Source organism: Aythya ferina (assembly GCF_964211825.1).
Source record: "Aythya ferina genome assembly, chromosome: 25".
NCBI classification, from domain to species: Eukaryota; Metazoa; Chordata; class Aves; order Anseriformes; family Anatidae; genus Aythya; species Aythya ferina.
In genome coordinates, this window is record NC_140323.1 from 5,039,710 (window position 1) to 5,054,984 (window position 15,275).

The 15,275-nt window shown below is 54.4% G+C and overlaps 2 protein-coding genes across 2 annotated transcripts; one reads left to right on the top strand and one right to left on the bottom strand.

Annotated features, from left to right (window-relative positions):
• Positions 1–290: 290 nt before the first annotated feature.
• On the bottom strand, positions 291–11,357 carry ZNF76 (zinc finger protein 76). The gene is made up of 15 exons (XM_084497971.1): positions 11,232–11,357; positions 9,609–9,800; positions 8,361–8,441; positions 7,169–7,246; positions 6,822–7,024; positions 5,916–5,993; positions 5,389–5,505; positions 4,894–4,969; positions 4,412–4,537; positions 3,887–4,066; positions 3,366–3,599; positions 2,836–2,975; positions 1,836–1,988; positions 1,613–1,726; positions 291–1,251 (listed from the first exon to the last, which is right to left on the bottom strand). The coding sequence occupies exons 2-15, from the start codon at positions 9,679–9,681 to the stop codon at positions 1,147–1,149; spliced, it is 1,758 nt and encodes a 585-aa protein (XP_084354097.1). The 5' UTR covers positions 9,682–9,800; positions 11,232–11,357; the 3' UTR covers positions 291–1,146.
• A 100-nt stretch (positions 11,358–11,457) lies between these two features.
• Positions 11,458–15,016, top strand: RPL10A (ribosomal protein L10a). The gene is made up of 6 exons (XM_084497972.1): positions 11,458–11,785; positions 11,988–12,062; positions 12,152–12,232; positions 12,559–12,707; positions 13,559–13,731; positions 14,815–15,016. The coding sequence occupies exons 1-6, from the start codon at positions 11,685–11,687 to the stop codon at positions 14,983–14,985; spliced, it is 750 nt and encodes a 249-aa protein (XP_084354098.1). The 5' UTR covers positions 11,458–11,684; the 3' UTR covers positions 14,986–15,016.
• The last annotated feature ends 259 nt before the right edge of the window (positions 15,017–15,275 follow it).

The following is a 15,275-nucleotide window of genomic DNA, read 5'->3' on the forward strand; positions in this document are numbered from 1 at the left end:
CTTGGAGGAATCAGTAAAGGACCTGGGATGCAGGAGACATCCTTTAGTCCCCCTAAGTCACACTCTGAGGGCTTAGAGGCTGCAGCTGCCCAGCTCACACCCCTCCTCAGCACTGGACGACCACTGCTTTAGCAGGGCACTCAGTCAATTCAGCAAATCTCCTGAACTTCCTTGATCCTTACATCTGGAAAATAATAAAATCCAAGCCCCCCTCCCATCCTCTGCCAGCCGCTGCCTCCAAGGACTGAAAGAGAGAAGGTTTTTTTTTTTTTTTTTTTTTATAAAAAAACAAACAAACTTTTATTTTTTAATTTCCAATTACATCCAAACCTAGCTCAGCGCCCCACAAGTATCAGTTCACCTCCTTCTGCCCCATGGCGCTGAGTCTGCTGCTGAAATTTGCTCGAGAGCGGAGAGAAGCGTGGTAAAGAGATGGGAGAAATCCTCTCACACCCGGGCGCCCGCTCCGTGCGCACCCCTGGGAACGCTGATTTCCAGCATCAGGGTGGGGCTCTCCCTCTAACACCCGGTCCAGGACAGCCTGGGCTCACAGACGGGGCTTTATTGCTTCTGTGCATTTGCTGCCCCCTTGCCCCTTTCGTGGAAGGGTTGGCAGAAAAGGGGAGCTGTGGGGCCACTTCGGGAGGGAGGGGAAAGGAAACGCCACCCCAAAAACATTTGGCTCTCTCAGAGACTGATGAAATCTCCGTGGCTCCGTATCTACTGCAGGAGACTGGCAGGTGTTGGAAACCTCAGCCATGAAGTGAGTAACAGAAGACACAACCTGCCGTCTCCAGACAGAGGGAAGCAGTGTCCGAGGCGAGGAGCAGCGAAATCACTGCTCGGAGCCCAGAAAAAACAGCAGAGCCTCCAGCAGAAGGCAGCAGCCAGGATCTTGGACACCGCTGCGTGTTGAGAGGAGCCCTTTCAGCAGCATCACCCTGGCAGCCCAACGCTGCAGCATCGGCTCTCAGCACCTGCCCGGTGCGCACCAGCCACGTTCAGCTGGCCTCAGACACCTTCCTGCACCTGGGTACCACACGGCTTCCGTGTGCCTGCTGGCCCCGTTCCTGCAGATCTCGATGCCCCCGTGGAGAAACAGGCTTGGGCCGCCTGCTTTCCCCGCCCAGGAGGCTCTTCAGGGTCTCAGCACCCGTTGTCAGACACGGCTGCATCGAGCGTTAGGGGTTCGTGCTGGATTGCTGCTGCTGCCATGCTGATGGCGTCCTCCAGGCTCTGCTGCTCTTCTAGCTAGTGAAGGAAAGAGAAAGAGAACACTGCGCTCCCCAAAAGTGGGCTCAGGAGGCTTGGGCTTGCCCCCCGAGGAGAGAAGTGTGGGTGACAGGGGTATGAAGCAGAGGGACAAAGCAGAGGCACGGTTGTGATGGGGTTTGCGGCTTACAAGGCAACATCCTGCGCTCTAAGGAGCGTGCCCCTGCTCTCCCCTGCACTCCGGGCAGCTGAGAATTAAGGAGCGAGCAACTTGGGCAGGCGGAGGTGCAGCAAAGCAAGAGGTGGCTGCCAAAGCCAGCGGTGGGGACATGCACAGAGGAACAAAGGGGCCGGGGCAGCAGCAGCACCGCTCAGCCTCGCTCCGGGCGCGGCGCGGTACCTGCACGGCGATGTGCGTGCCGTTGGCGGTCGCCAGCAAAGCCACCTGCTGATGGCAGAGGGATGCCACTGCCGACTCTTCGGACACGACGGCCCCAGAAGTGACAATGGTGACCTAGGGAAAGGTTAAGACAAAACCCAGTCGTGTCTTAAAATGAAACGTGACCCCCTCCTCGCAGGCTGTAGCTCTGCAGGGATGAGGGCAGGCCCCGCGTTGCCCGTACCGGCTGCGTTTTGGTGCCGTCAGCGTTGACCACGGTCACGGTGTGTGTGTCATCAGCCACCAGCTCCTCCTCAGGCACCGCGAGGGCCCCGCTTTGCGTCACCATGCTGATTGCACTGCCCAGGGCCTGCAGGTCTTCCTGTGACAAACTGACCTGGGCAGCGTAAAAACGTGCTCTCAGCCGGGCTGGCTTCTCAGGAAGCCTTACACAACTCCTGAATTTAGCAACAGCAAGGTCTCCTAAGGATGAAATACTCTCCCCTCCCTCGTGTGGAAGATCTAGGGCACAGAGAACCCCAAGGACTTTGCCCAGGGTGACAGAATCGGTGCAGACCTCACAGACCTCCAGTCTCCAGCTCTACCCCTTCAATCACGCCTCCCCTTCCTATCTCTCTCTCCGGGCTCCTCAGTAACAGCTCATGCAGGCAGCACCTCACACTAAGAGGAAATAAACCTTACTCATGGCAGCTGCTTCCTCTGCCCCATGCCACAGAAGGAGTTTTTCCCAGTCAGCACACAGGCAGCTGGTGAAGGGAAGTACGTGCAAGAAGAGCACTGCTATTTACAGGCTGAAATAAAAAGCAATCTCCAAATCCAACCCGTGTCAGCAAAGATTGGGGGCTGCCTCTTGACAGCTGGGCAGGAGGCGAGGGTTGACAGGAGCTGCACACAAGTCTAAATAAATGTCTGCAAGACCCCATCCAGCCACAAGTTGAGGCAGGGACCAGAGGCCTGTGATTTACCCTCCACATCACGGCTGCAGGGGTGGGATAAGGCTGTAAGGAGGGAGCCCTCATGACAGACAGAGCCCACAAAACCCCAGGGCCTGCTTTACACTGAAAAAAAAGTCTTGAAGAGAAGGCCACACGGGGATCCAGACCCCACGGGACATCTGTTTAGTGGCACTGGGAAGTTCCCCAAGGCACACAGGGCTGGGAGAGGCAGAACCTCACTTGGACGACCGCTCTCCCCCAAGTGCTGCAGGCTGTTAGCGTCCTTACCTGCTCTGTCCCATCTGGAGAGACGAGTGAGACCTGTGCAGGCATAACATCGTCATCTTCCTCTTCATCCTCGTCTTCCTCCATCTCTGACAGGAAAGCAATGTGCTGGCTCTTTGTGGGGGAGCCTTCCTCAGAAGCAGCTGAGCCAGAGAAATAAAAGAGCAAAATGGGAGTGAGAAGCACTGATTAAAACACAACGGCACCCACCTGACCCCAGCACCTGCCTGCTCCCTGAGGAGCAGATCACAGTGACAACAGCCCAGTGCTGGCTGGGAAAAAAGGACCTTTCTCTCTCCTTGTACTACAGAGAGGAAGAAATTCCATTCCCAGCCCACAACATACAGCTAGGCCCAGGGGCAGCCTTTTCCTTCTGGCCGTGACACAAATCGGGGCACGATGAGCGAGGCCGAAGGTCACAACACAGATTCAGGTCTCAGGTCCCCAGGTCCTTGCTGTCATCTCTCCCCCCTCTGCCACAGGGCCAGCCCCAGCCCCAGCACGCCACAGGCGGCAGGGGAACGACTGCTCACCCTCCAGCTGCTGCTCTTCGTACAGGCCCTGCTCGCTCTCCTCCGTGGCCTCCAGCTCGCCGTGGCTGCTGCGCTTGTGCGTGGCCAGCGTGGAGGTCTGGCGGTAGGTCTTCCCACAGCTCTTGCAGGCGTAGGGCTTGCAGCGTGTGTGCACCACGTGGTGCTTGTAGAGGCTGGAGTACTCCGTGAAGCGCTTTCCGCAGCCCGGCACGGTGCAGACGTACGGCTTCTCCCCTAGGGCAGAGGTCACAGAGCAGTTTAACCCACTCACCCTCATCGCGCTCCGTGAAGAGATTCCCCATCAAGGGGGAACAGCTGGAGGCAGACCACTGGAACAGGTGGAATAATAATCAGCCCGATAAAACAATTCCCACTTAATTTAATTCCCTAAACCTAACCCTAAAACGTCTGGCCTGGAAACGACCAGCTCAGTCCCCCAGATCTCCCTGCTGCCACACTCGGTGGCTGCAGGCAGTGAGTGGGGAGGAGCAGGTGCCCGTTTCCTCCCCTCCCCTGCTTACCTGTGTGGATTCTCATGTGGTTCTTGTAATTGGTGGCGCTGGTGAAGCCCCTCCCGCAGTTGGGCTCTGGACACATGTAGGGACGCTCGCCCGTGTGCGTTCGGATGTGAACCTTGCGGATGTTGGAGGTGGTAAACGAGCGGCCACAGCCCTCAAACGGGCACTTGAAGGGTCGCTCACCTGCATTGACAGAGCAACGTGGATCAGAGCAGCTGCTGGGGATGCCCTGGACACCTGCATCCCTCCATTCCTCCTCAGTATTACACTCATGAGACCTCCGATCAGCCCCAACTGGATGCTCACTGCCTCCAGTAACACTGGCATCTTTAACCCCTTTTGCTCTGCTGATAGTGAGTCAACAACCCCTGGTGTGACTTTTGCTGCCCGTCTACTTCTGGCTGAACACAACCTCAGTTCTGCCTTGCTTCACCCAAGATACAAAAGGCACGACCCAAAGGCTGAAGCAGTACTTCATCCTGGAGACCCTTTTGATAGGGAGCTCGGTTCTCCTCTTGTACTGCTCACCTGTGTGTGTCCGGATGTGTTTCTGCAGATCCCCAGAAGTTTTGAAGGCTTTGCTGCACATGTCTTCTGGACACTTGTATGGTTTCTCACCAGTGTGTGTTCTCACGTGGCTCTTCAGCCCATACCCTGCCCAGTGATGAAACTGCACAGTTATTTTTATGAGAAGGGAATAACACTGCAAGCTCTGCACCACCTCTCAGTTCACGCACACATCTGTCCTGTGTCTGCAAAGCTGAAGGGGAAGAAATATCCAAAGTGTCTCACAACACCCCTCACAACTCAGTTTCTTCTTTTAACTCCTTTAATAATCAATCAACTTCATAATCAACCAAGTCCTGAGCAGCCTCCCACACTGAAATTGCTTCTCAGAAGGCTTTAAAAGCTAGCTGTGCTTCTTGTGCTCTGCTGGAAAGAATGGCTGATGTTCTCAAGAATGGTTTCAACAGGACCGAAGACAATTTTGATACAAGAGAAATTGTTACCTGTAGCAAACGCTTTCCCACAGCTTGGGAAGTCGCACACATATGGCCGGTCACCCGTATGAGCACGTTCATGTACCTGGAAGAAAAAGAATAGTCCACAAAGTGAGGTCCAAGACAAAGGGGGAAGGAAAACTGAAGAAATGTAGCTGTTGGACTGAATCTGAAGTTCTCTGCTGGGTTTCATCGTGGGCAACTAACACGTCTGTCTCTCATGGGTCAAAACCTCTTCCCACTGACGTGTTCCCACTTGACTTTTTTGAACTTACAGACGCTTTTTCCTGTTCCTTCAAGGTTGAAAGCACCTCCCTAAAGACCTCAGAGAAAAACTCACTGCAGAGTGATGCGACCAAAGGATACCCTGACATCCCCTGGAGCATTTGACCTTCTCCCAGGAGCGTTTCCCTGCTCCTTTGTAAAGGCACATTCTGATCTGGCATTAGAATCTGGGGGTCTGTTTGGTTTGCACACTGTTTGACTGCACGTGAGCTGCTTTACCTTCAGATGGTGAGCTGTGGTATAGAGGCGGCCGCAGCCTTTGTACCCGCAACGGAAAGCTTTAGTGCCAACCTGCTGCCCCTTCTCACTGCCGTGCACTTCTTCCTCCTGCAAATCCTGCCAAGAGATGTATGGAAATTAGGAAATTAATTCAACCAGCCACTAGGGCAGGCTTTGCAAAGCCCACACAGATCAGTTCCTTCCTTGCCATACATGTGCACTCCTTCAGTTAGCCCCACAAAGCGTGTTCCTGCACACACAGCTTGTACACACACGGTGCGACACACGTGACAGGGCAGGGGTCTAAGAAGCAGAATTTCCCATCCCTACCTCCCAACTCACTGGGTGTTCTCAGGCACATAACTCACCTCTCCATGCTTCACTTGGCTCATTTGTAAAACCAGTAGCTAACAAATTTGCTAACGTTGCAGAGAAGCCCCAAAAAGATTATTTTTACTAGCTCAGTGCTCTGCATATCAAGAGGAGCATAGCCTACTTCTAGAAATGCATCTCTGAAAAATTCAGACCTGAGAAGGGACATCACTGGACTCCTTGCTCTTCACATGAGAAGCATTAGTTACTCCCTCTCCTTCCTTGTCAGACACCTGCAAACAAAGAGGCAAGGCACTATTCACACCTTGGTACAGCGCAGAGCCCGTGAGCAACCCGTGCACAAAAGCATTCCCAGCAGCAGCAGCAGCACCCTGCTCTTCTCCAGGAAGCTGGGGGAGGCTGGTCCTGCCACAGCAGAAAGGCTGCAATATTTTTAGCTGCCCAGCTGAGCACTGTATCAGCACACTCCTTGTAGCCCCTTCAACACCGTGAAGATGGGAGAAAATGTCAGCACACAAGACTGCAGACGTTGGTAGGCCCTGCAGTGCCAATACGTGTTAAGATTGGAAGTTATTATGGTTTTTAAGGTCTTTTTTTTTTTTTTTTAACATGGGAACAGTGGGTGTAACTTAGCCACTCTTGACACGTAAGAGATTTGTCTCAATCTGCTGCCTGAACCATGTATGGAAGAGAGTATCATACCCAGGTGGTGTAAGGAGAAACATAGGCAAACAGGAAGAAAAAACCTAAAAGGGGGGGACGCACAAAGCAAGAAAAAAAATCCAAGCTGTATCACAGCACCTCCCTGCTTTCCCAAACCTGTGCCTGCAGTAGCTTAAGGGTAAAAGGCCCAGCACTCTGCAGGTACCAGCTAGGTGGTGAAATAGGAACCTGACACGCTCCAGGTCCTTGTCAGCCACCCACCAGGGCTGGCGCTCTCACAAAAGCCCTGCCTAGCTTCTCTTCCCAAAGTTGGCACTGCTGTAAAACTGACACATGGAAGTGCAAATGAAAGGAGGTAACAAACTCCAGGCCAAATGCAGACTAGTACACCAGTCCCTCAGCACTGCTGGCAGACCATGAAAGGCTTGCATCCTCACCTTGCTGGCGTACTGCTTTAATGCGTTAATGGTCTCGACATCAAAGGCGTCGTCTTCCTCCTCTCCAGCTAACTCCTCTAGCCCAGCTTCTGCCTGCACTTCCAGGATGGTGCTGCCAGGGGGCACGATGACAGGACGATGTATGTAGGCGGTGGAACCATCCTCGAGCTGGACAGCCTCAAAAGTGCTGGAGTCGTAACTTTCTGCAAGGGGAAGCAACAAAATCAAACGTCAAAGAGCTGCTAAGCGGGAGCCACCCTTCATCTCCCCAGGCTACCTACAGCCTTGGAGCCCCGTGACAATTCAGCACTTTCTGCTCCAGCTGCCACGAAAGGGGAATATTTTACCTTTAGGTGCGTTCTGTATGTAGGCCATGCTGCCATCTTCCAACACTACTGGCTGCCCGTCCTCGAAAGATACAGGCTCTGGAAAAAAAAGGGGAAAAAAAATCCACGCACATTATTGGGAGACTCAGATGGGATGGCGGGGTAGTGCACCAGCTCCTGAGCACTGCAGTAACCACAACTGTAGTTTTAAGACACCGCCTGAGCCCTTCAGTCCTAAAGTTTGAGTTTTTTTCAGGCTTCACGCATAATTTCATGGCACTTCTTTAGCTCTTCGGGGTAATGCAACATTTCACCAATTAGAAACTGCCAGGCTACGTCCTGGATGTGATGTACAGCTCTAGCACAGATGTGTAGAAGATAACACGCAGAGCCCACGGCAGGGGAAGCAGAGATGACAATGAAAAGCCCTTGCACTGTGTGTGGGTGTTTGGAGACAGGAAGGAGGATAAAGGGAGGAAAAGGGCAGAGCCAGGCACGCAAAATGGATTTCAAGCAACCTTTGGAGAACAGAAATGGGAGGTGGCAAAGAACTTGGCAGGGTGAAGGGAGGACTGCCCAGAGCAACTGATTTCTTTCTACCTGCTCTATCATACCTCGCTGAGGGGGATTGCTTTGTGCCACTTTCCTTCCTGCCACAGGAAATGAATTCCCATTACTTCTGGGACTATCATCACCTCCTTTCACAGCTGATGGGCCAGTGAACAAGGTGACAAAACTTCCAATAATCCCCACCCTTCCCCCTCAAACAACTATTTCAGAATGTTATCTTGTAGGTCAGAGGAAATTCCAGTTCAGCTGCTCCTAAATGGAACAATTTTTGTTCGGGCTCCATAGTTAGCACAAACACTGCACACAGCTCGCCGGCCTTGCCTGCAGACTCATGATCCAGACGGACAAAATGTGAGAGTCCCCACGTGGCACAACACCTAACAAGCATTTGCTTACCACAGCAGCAAAATTAGCTTCTTGACAAATCACTAAGAACTATGCAGGAAATCACATGTTCTATGTTCCTGTTCACTCAGCCTCAAAACCATGGAAATTTAAAACAAGCAAATGAACAACAGAAAAAAAAAACAACCCACCACCCCTAGAAGGACTCAAAACTAGAGCCACAGCTGCTGGGACACGGATGATTTCCATCACATCAATGTCCTTCTGAGAAGAAGGAAGGTGAATTTACAGTCCTCACCTTTCTGAACCGTCACCTGATGGATATAAGCTGTGGTCCCATCTTCAAGTTCAATGACTTGGCCTTCGATCAGCTTTGCATCTGGAAGAGTTAAAAACAACGCCATCAGCGCTGCCTGCAGAGCCCACGGCCCTTCTGGTCTCACGAGCTGTCCCCTTGGCTGCGCCTTCTCAAGGAAGGCGGTCACACGAGACAGCGTACCGGCACTTATAAGCAGTTATTTATCGTGCTTTCCCCTCAGCCACAGAGGAACTTGACTTCCCAGACCTCCCTTTCCTAGACAGGAGAATAGAAGACAAAGAACCTCAGTCATCACTTGTTTACAAGCTGCCCTTCACAGCTCCTTAAGCCAAGAAGCAGAAAGAATGATGTGTGCTAAGCACTTTGGATTTAAAGTAGAAAGCAGTTCGACTTGTGCTGGAGAAAGCTCAATTGTCAGCTTGTAATGGCATCAGCAGTGACCTGAACATTTCTTTTCTTTTCTTTTACTTTATTTTTTCTTTACTTAGGTTGAGGATCAACTCTTGGAGAAAAATTAGAGGTCCTAAAGGGGTCTAAAGCACTGCTGCCCTTGATGAGTTGGGAAGATTGGACTCTTAAAAAGTAGTGCAAATCTGAGTAACCCTGCAATAACATTTTAGTTACAGTTATTCCGTGCAGAGCAGACACTGCTCCATCCCACCTGAACTCAAGGAATCCCAGTTGCTTTCACCTGGTGCAAAGCGTCTAGGGGACAGGTCACAAAACCTAGTGGTTTTCAAGAAAGTTCAACTCCACATATTGAACAAATTTCCAGAGTTCACACAGAAAAGTAAGCAAGCCAGAAATCACAAGGACCTGGAATCCTTGCAACCTGAGTCCTGTTCCATGAGCTGTCCTTTTCTCAGGAACAGCAGATGGTGAAGAAAGGAGCACCCTACAAACCCCAAAATAAGGGCAAGTGTTGGGTTTGGCACTGCTGCCACAACAGTTAACCAACACTGAGATCAGATCTGCATCCCTTTGAGTGAGATGGGCACTGCTGCGAACCAAACGCTGCGCACCTCAGTGGAGGCAAGCATTCTGCTCAGCTTCAGGGGAAGTTTTGGATGAATAAGGTCCTGCACGCCACACAGGTGACACAGTTGGAAGTACAAAGCAACAACACAACAGCCCGCGTGACACCAGGACACTTTTGAGAACTCCAACTTCCATTTCAAGGGGTTGTTCAAGAGGTTTTTATTCTTTCCAGCCCGAAGAAGCCGTTACCTTTGACAGCCTGCTGAATGTAGGCTGTCGTCCCATCACTAAGGGTCACTGCTTGCAAGCCCAAGCTCTCCATCCTGCCCCGGTGACCTGTCCTCAGACATGAATTTCGCTTTACTCGGTGTGCTCTCGGGGAGCGCTGGGACTCAGAGCACGAGGTCAGTGGAACAGCGAGTCCTCTTCTTCCTTACAAGCCTGAAATAAAAAGAACAATTCAAGTTTTATTTTTTTCCCTGAAGTATACGTGTTGTTTTTGGCATATTCATCCTGGAGAAGAGAGGGCTTTTGGGAGACCTTATAACAACTTCCCACTACCTAAAGGGGGCCACAGGAAAGCAGGAGAGGGACTCTTTGTCAGGGGTGTAGTGACAGAACAAGGGGAAATGGCTTTGAAATAAAAGAAGGGAGATTTAAGTTAGATATAAGGAGGAAATTCTTTACTCTGAGGGTGGTGAGGCCCTGGCACAGGCTGCCCAGAGGAGCTGCGGGTGCCCCATCCCTGGCAGTGTTTAAGGTCAGGCTGGATGGGGCTCAGCACAGCCTGCTCTAGTGAAAGGTGTCTTGCCCATGGTAGGGGGTGGAACCAGACATCTGTAAGGCCCCTTCCATCCCAAACCATCCTGTGATTCTACCATTCTGGGTTCCTATGACTCTAAGACATGAAGAAAAGCTCGAGTGGCAAACTTTTGGAGTCCGTAAAGCCTTAAATTGGAAAAAGGATGCATTTCTCCTATACCAACGTCAGGATTTTCTAAAAGGCAGGGCAAGCAGCCTGCCTACAGACAAACACACGATAAAACTCATCAAGCCAGCGGACAGACAGACTCTTTGTAGAGTCAGTGTGAATACCACACCCAACCCTCCTCCAAAAGGCCTGCAGGACAGGTGCCCAGACCCCTTAAACCCCCGACCCCGCAGCCTGGAGGCGAGCTGTGCTGTGCTGTGCTGGCACGGGCGGGCTGACAGCGCCTGGAGGTGCCCTGGGCCGCTCTTCCCTTCCCAGTTCCCAGCTTAATAAATTGTAATCTTTGATTGTAACCCTCTTAATGACTGTAACCCTATCTGGGACTCAGTCATTTATCACATGGGGCACCCGAATTTCGGGCCTCAGACAGGTGATGCTGAACCCCCCCAGAGCACTTCTCTTGATGCCCACCTGCAGTGGGACTCCTTGGGGGTCACCTCTGAGATAACCCAGGCTTTTATCACTTTGCCCTGATATTTTTATCATTTTACTTCCCAGAACCTCCAGTATTTTATCACTTTGCCCTGATATTTTATCTTTTTGCCTTCCCAGAACCACCAATATCCCATCATTTCGCCCTAATATTTCACTTCTCCTTCCGAGAACCACCAATATTTTATCATTTCACCCTAATACTTCATCATTTCGCCCTAATATTCCATTTCTCCTTCCCAGAACCACCAATATTCCATCATTTCGCCCCAATACTTCATCATTTCGCCCCACTATTTCCCCACAGCAGCCTCCCCCCGTGCTGTGCCCCCCCCAGAGCCCGAACACCCCCCGGGGCTGAGGGGACCCCCCCAGGGCTCCCCTTTTGGGGTCCCCCCCTCAGCGCCTGGGACCCCCCCGAGCCCCTCCCCCGCCCCCCCGGCACCGACCTGAGGCAACCCGCCAGGCCCGAGTCCGCCGCCGGCCCGCCATGCACCGCGACCCGGCCCCTGCGCGTCCCGCCCCGCAACCAGCATAGCGGCAGAAGGCGCCGCCGAGCCCCGGCCGCCCGCGGGCGGTTATTCAGGTTCCGGGGCCCCGCGCCGCACAGCCCCTCACTGCCTCCCGGAAGTGGGCTGCAACGGACTGCTTGAGGCGAGTGAGGCGCGCATGCGCAGTGCCCTACGGTGAAGCCAAAACGCACCGGGCGCCTGGTGTGGGCAGGCCCGTTTCGGGCTTGCCCGTGAAGCTGCCTCCACAAAACCGCCGCGCACACGCGGGCAGGGCCGGCCCGCGAACGAACGGCCCGTGGGGAGCAGCCGAGAACCGGCGGAACCCGCCGCGAGCCCTCTGTGCCGCACCCAAGATGGCGGCTCCGTGCCGCACACCCCGCCACTCCCAGCATGGCGCCCGACGCTTCCTGCTCTCGCGAGATTTCCGGCCGTATTTATAGCGCGCGGGGCTCCGCCCCCCTCCTTTCTGCCCGAGCAGCCGCCGCCATGAGGTGGGTGCGGGCCGGCCGCTGCCATCCGCCGCCATCCGCCGCCATCCGGCCCCGATGAGCGGCCCGGGGGGTTGGCAGGGGCCGGGGAATGGCGGCCGATAGCGGGGATGAAGCGCGGATGATGCGGGGCGGGCCCGGCGGCCTGGCCCTCCGCCCGCGGCCTAGCCCCGCGCCTGAACCCGCGCCGCTTCTCCCCCCGCAGCAGCAAAGTGTCCCGCGACACCCTGTACGAGGCGGTGAAGGAGGTGCTGCAGGGCAGCAAGACCAAGAAGCGCAAGTAAGAAACCAGCCCGGGCACCCTACCCACTCTTTGCCCCCTTCCCTCGCCCCCTCGAGCCTTTACCCGGCTGCTTTCCCCCCCTCCAGGTTCGTGGAGACGGTGGAGCTGCAGATCAGCCTGAAGAACTACGACCCGCAGAAAGACAAACGCTTCTCCGGCACCGTCAGGTTCGCCAAACTCTCGCTCCCACCCAGCCTTCAGCCCGCAGCCCCCTCCGATGGGCAGGGCGCTTGGCCCAGGCGGTGCTGAACGCCCAGGGTAGTTCAGGACGCCCCTCCCCAGGGGGGTGCGGCTGGACGGACCCCCACCCTGGGTCTTAAAACGTGAGGGGAGGTGCGGGCAAGGCCACGGCGCTGCCCCCACCGCCCTGCCCGCGAGGGCAGGTGAGGAGCCGTGGAGGAAGGCGGCGAGGCGCTGCGGTAAGGTGTCACCGTGATGGGGTCGCTCTGGTGCGTGGTCCTGCAGCGCGGGGTGACTCGGGTTGTGTCCGCAGGCTGAAATCCACCCCCCGGCCCAAGTTCTCGGTGTGCTTGCTGGGGGATCAGCAGCACTGCGATGAGGCCAAGGCCGTCGACATCCCGCACATGGACATAGAGGCTCTGAAGAAACTCAACAAGAACAAGAAGTTGGTGAAGAAGCTGGGTGAGTGGTGGTGGGGATGGGTCAGTGAGTACCGTGGCTGAGCTGGGAGGGCTGGGCAAGCAGCACGGTTCTCCCTGTGCCTGGATTTCCATGACACGATTAGTTGGAAAGAATAGAAAACTGCCCAAAGTGAGCAAGAAGAACAGGGACCTGTCTAAAAAGTACCTAGAAGAGCTAAGATCCTTCTTCAGGAGTGCTGGGTGATCGCCCTCTCCCAGAAGGAGGGGATGCAGGAGAACTGTTGGTATCTCCCCAAAGGTAGCGCTGTTCCCTGGTGCTCCTTTCCTGGTCAGGGAGCTGGATAGCAGCAACAGCAGAGTAAAAGTGGGGGCAAGACTTGGCTTGAGTCCTGCACTATTTACATAGACAGAATGTGGTTGGCTTATTTTAACCTGGTAGCCTATAAGGCTTTTCCCTTTCTGCAAAATCAGTCATTTTGACACATGTCAAGCAAAGAAAACTTAGCCTTCAATCATAATTAACCTCGGAACCACATGCAGGTGGGAGGTGATGCAGGAGGCGTGCTGTGAGCTAGGCATGGCAGGTGGATGTTACGTCCCCCTCCACACGTGCACAGAGCATCAGAGGAGGCTCCTGATGCAGCTCAGAGTTGAGTGGCAGTGATGTGGCACAAAAAATGTTTTTCATGGGAACAGTTACGTACAGCAGGGGTGTGGGGTCACCATCAGGATGTGAGGCTGGGTCCTGGCGGGGCTGGCTGGTGTGCCAGGAGGAATTGATAACAGGGTTGGAAAAAGGCAGGATTCTGGGAATGTGAGTGTGTTGGGAGGAAATGTAGAGGCCGAGCTGAGCTGAGGGTCCTTCCTCACCGACCTTTGCTCTCCTCACAGCCAAGAAGTACGATGCCTTCCTGGCCTCCGAGTCCTTGATCAAGCAAATCCCTCGAATCCTGGGTCCAGGCCTGAACAAAGCTGGCAAATTCCCTTCTCTCCTCACTCACAATGAGAACCTGGTGGCCAAGGTGGACGAGGTCAAATCCACCATCAAGTTTCAGATGAAGAAGGTAAAAAGCACAGGGCTTACCTTAACCTGGGGGTTGTTGGCAGGTCCCTTGTGCGTGGCTGCGATCTCTGCTCCGGGCTGTAGGTGTCCCTGCAGCCTCTTAGACCAGCTCCTGGGAGCAGCATCGCAGCAAAGGGCCGCAGCCACCAGAGCGTTCAGCTGCTAACTGGGAAGGAGCAATTTGCGGTTGAAAGATCTTAGAGCAAATGATTCGGAGGCGATCCTGATGGGAGTGCTGAGCACAATGGCTCGTAATTAACACTCCTCGCAGCGAGCGGGTGACACTTGCAGGGTGGGGCCCTGGTGCCCAGTGGGGCTGTGCAGGCAGCAGTGCTTTGTCAGGGGCAAGCTTGGGGCTCGACTTCAGAAATGAGCTTCGTGGCAGCTCTGCGGATGCCTGCTCTCTCCGTCAGAGATGGGAAGGCACGCTGACTCCCCGAAACCAAAACAACCCCATTTAGGCATGTTAATTCTCTGCCAGTGGTCTGAATGCGACTCCTGGGTATTGCTCGGAATTAGCAGCTCTGCTAGCTGAGGTGCGCCCTCGGACTCCTCCAGCTGATCTGGGCTCGAGGGCACAACAACTGGAAGGACCCAGCGAATGGGAGAGTTTGCAAATGCTGCAGCCTTTCAAGCAGCCGAGCTAATGATATCCTGACACTTCCCTTGTCAGCTCGCTCGTAAATCCTTTTGTCTTCGGCCTGCGGGGAGCGTTGCCTTACAAGCTGCTTGGCGAGGCTGGCAGGCGGAGGCTTGGCCCCCGCGCGCGTTGTGCGCAGAAAGAAGGGGCTGCTGCCAAAACTGAAAGCGAAGCAGGCGCCACGCTTGGGGGTGAAGTTTGGAGCTTACAGGCTGCGTTAGCAGCTCGCAGGGAACGTGCCAGCGCTGCCTGGCGAGGGGGGCACGGGATCAGAGGTAGAGGAGAGGTTTTAGCCCGCTCCCCACAGCGTGTTACGCTCCTACCCCTGGATGAGCTGGGGAAATCCTGTCCAGCTGGCAGAGCAGGCAGGGATCTGGTACCTCAGGGCCTTGGGTTCTTGCTGTGCCCCTCAGCGTGTGGGTGACCCCGCTGTGCTGCCCCCAGGTGCTCTGTCTGGCCGTGGCCGTGGGTCACGTGAAGATGACGGAGGACGAGCTCGTCTACAACATCCACCTGGCCATCAACTTCCTGGTGTCCTTGCTGAAGAAGAACTGGCAGAACGTGCGCGCTCTGTACATCAAGAGCACCATGGGGAAGCCCCAGCGCCTGTACTGAGAGGGCAGCAATAAACTTTTTAGGACACTGACGGTGCGTTTTGGTGGTGTTTCTCCAAAGCTTCTTGGGCAGGGTTCTGCAAGGAGCTGCCGGTGGGGACGTGAGTTCAAGGGGAGCACCAGAATTCACATTGGGGCTTTTGGAGGAGCAACACAAGGGGGTTGCTTGGGAGGGACAGGCTTCTGATCCCACAGCTAGAGCAGGAGGGAGGGGGAACAGCTCCACTAACACCTAAAATAACACCTAGAACAGGCAAAAGGGAGGTTGTTATCACAAAGCTGAGGGCTCAC

What these genes read in the sequence shown, in the direction of transcription:
- ZNF76 (XM_084497971.1), bottom strand. Translation starts at nt 9,681, where the DNA reads ATGGAGAGCTTGGGCTTGCAAGCAGTGACCCTTAGTGATGGGACGACA. An exon ending in CCAGTGATGTCCCTTCTCAG is followed by an intron (nt 5,506 to 5,915) that starts GTCTGAATTTTT and finishes ATCTCTTGGCAG; the next exon opens with GATTTGCAGGAGGAAGAAGT. An exon ending in GCACGCACATCGCCGTGCAG is followed by an intron (nt 1,252 to 1,612) that starts GTACCGCGCCGC and finishes TTCCTTCACTAG; the next exon opens with CTAGAAGAGCAGCAGAGCCT.
- RPL10A (XM_084497972.1), top strand. Translation starts at nt 11,685, where the DNA reads ATGGCGCCCGACGCTTCCTGCTCTCGCGAGATTTCCGGCCGTATTTAT. An exon ending in AGCAAGACCAAGAAGCGCAA is followed by an intron (nt 12,063 to 12,151) that starts GTAAGAAACCAG and finishes CCCCCCCTCCAG; the next exon opens with GTTCGTGGAGACGGTGGAGC. An exon ending in TCAAGTTTCAGATGAAGAAG is followed by an intron (nt 13,732 to 14,814) that starts GTAAAAAGCACA and finishes TGCTGCCCCCAG; the next exon opens with GTGCTCTGTCTGGCCGTGGC.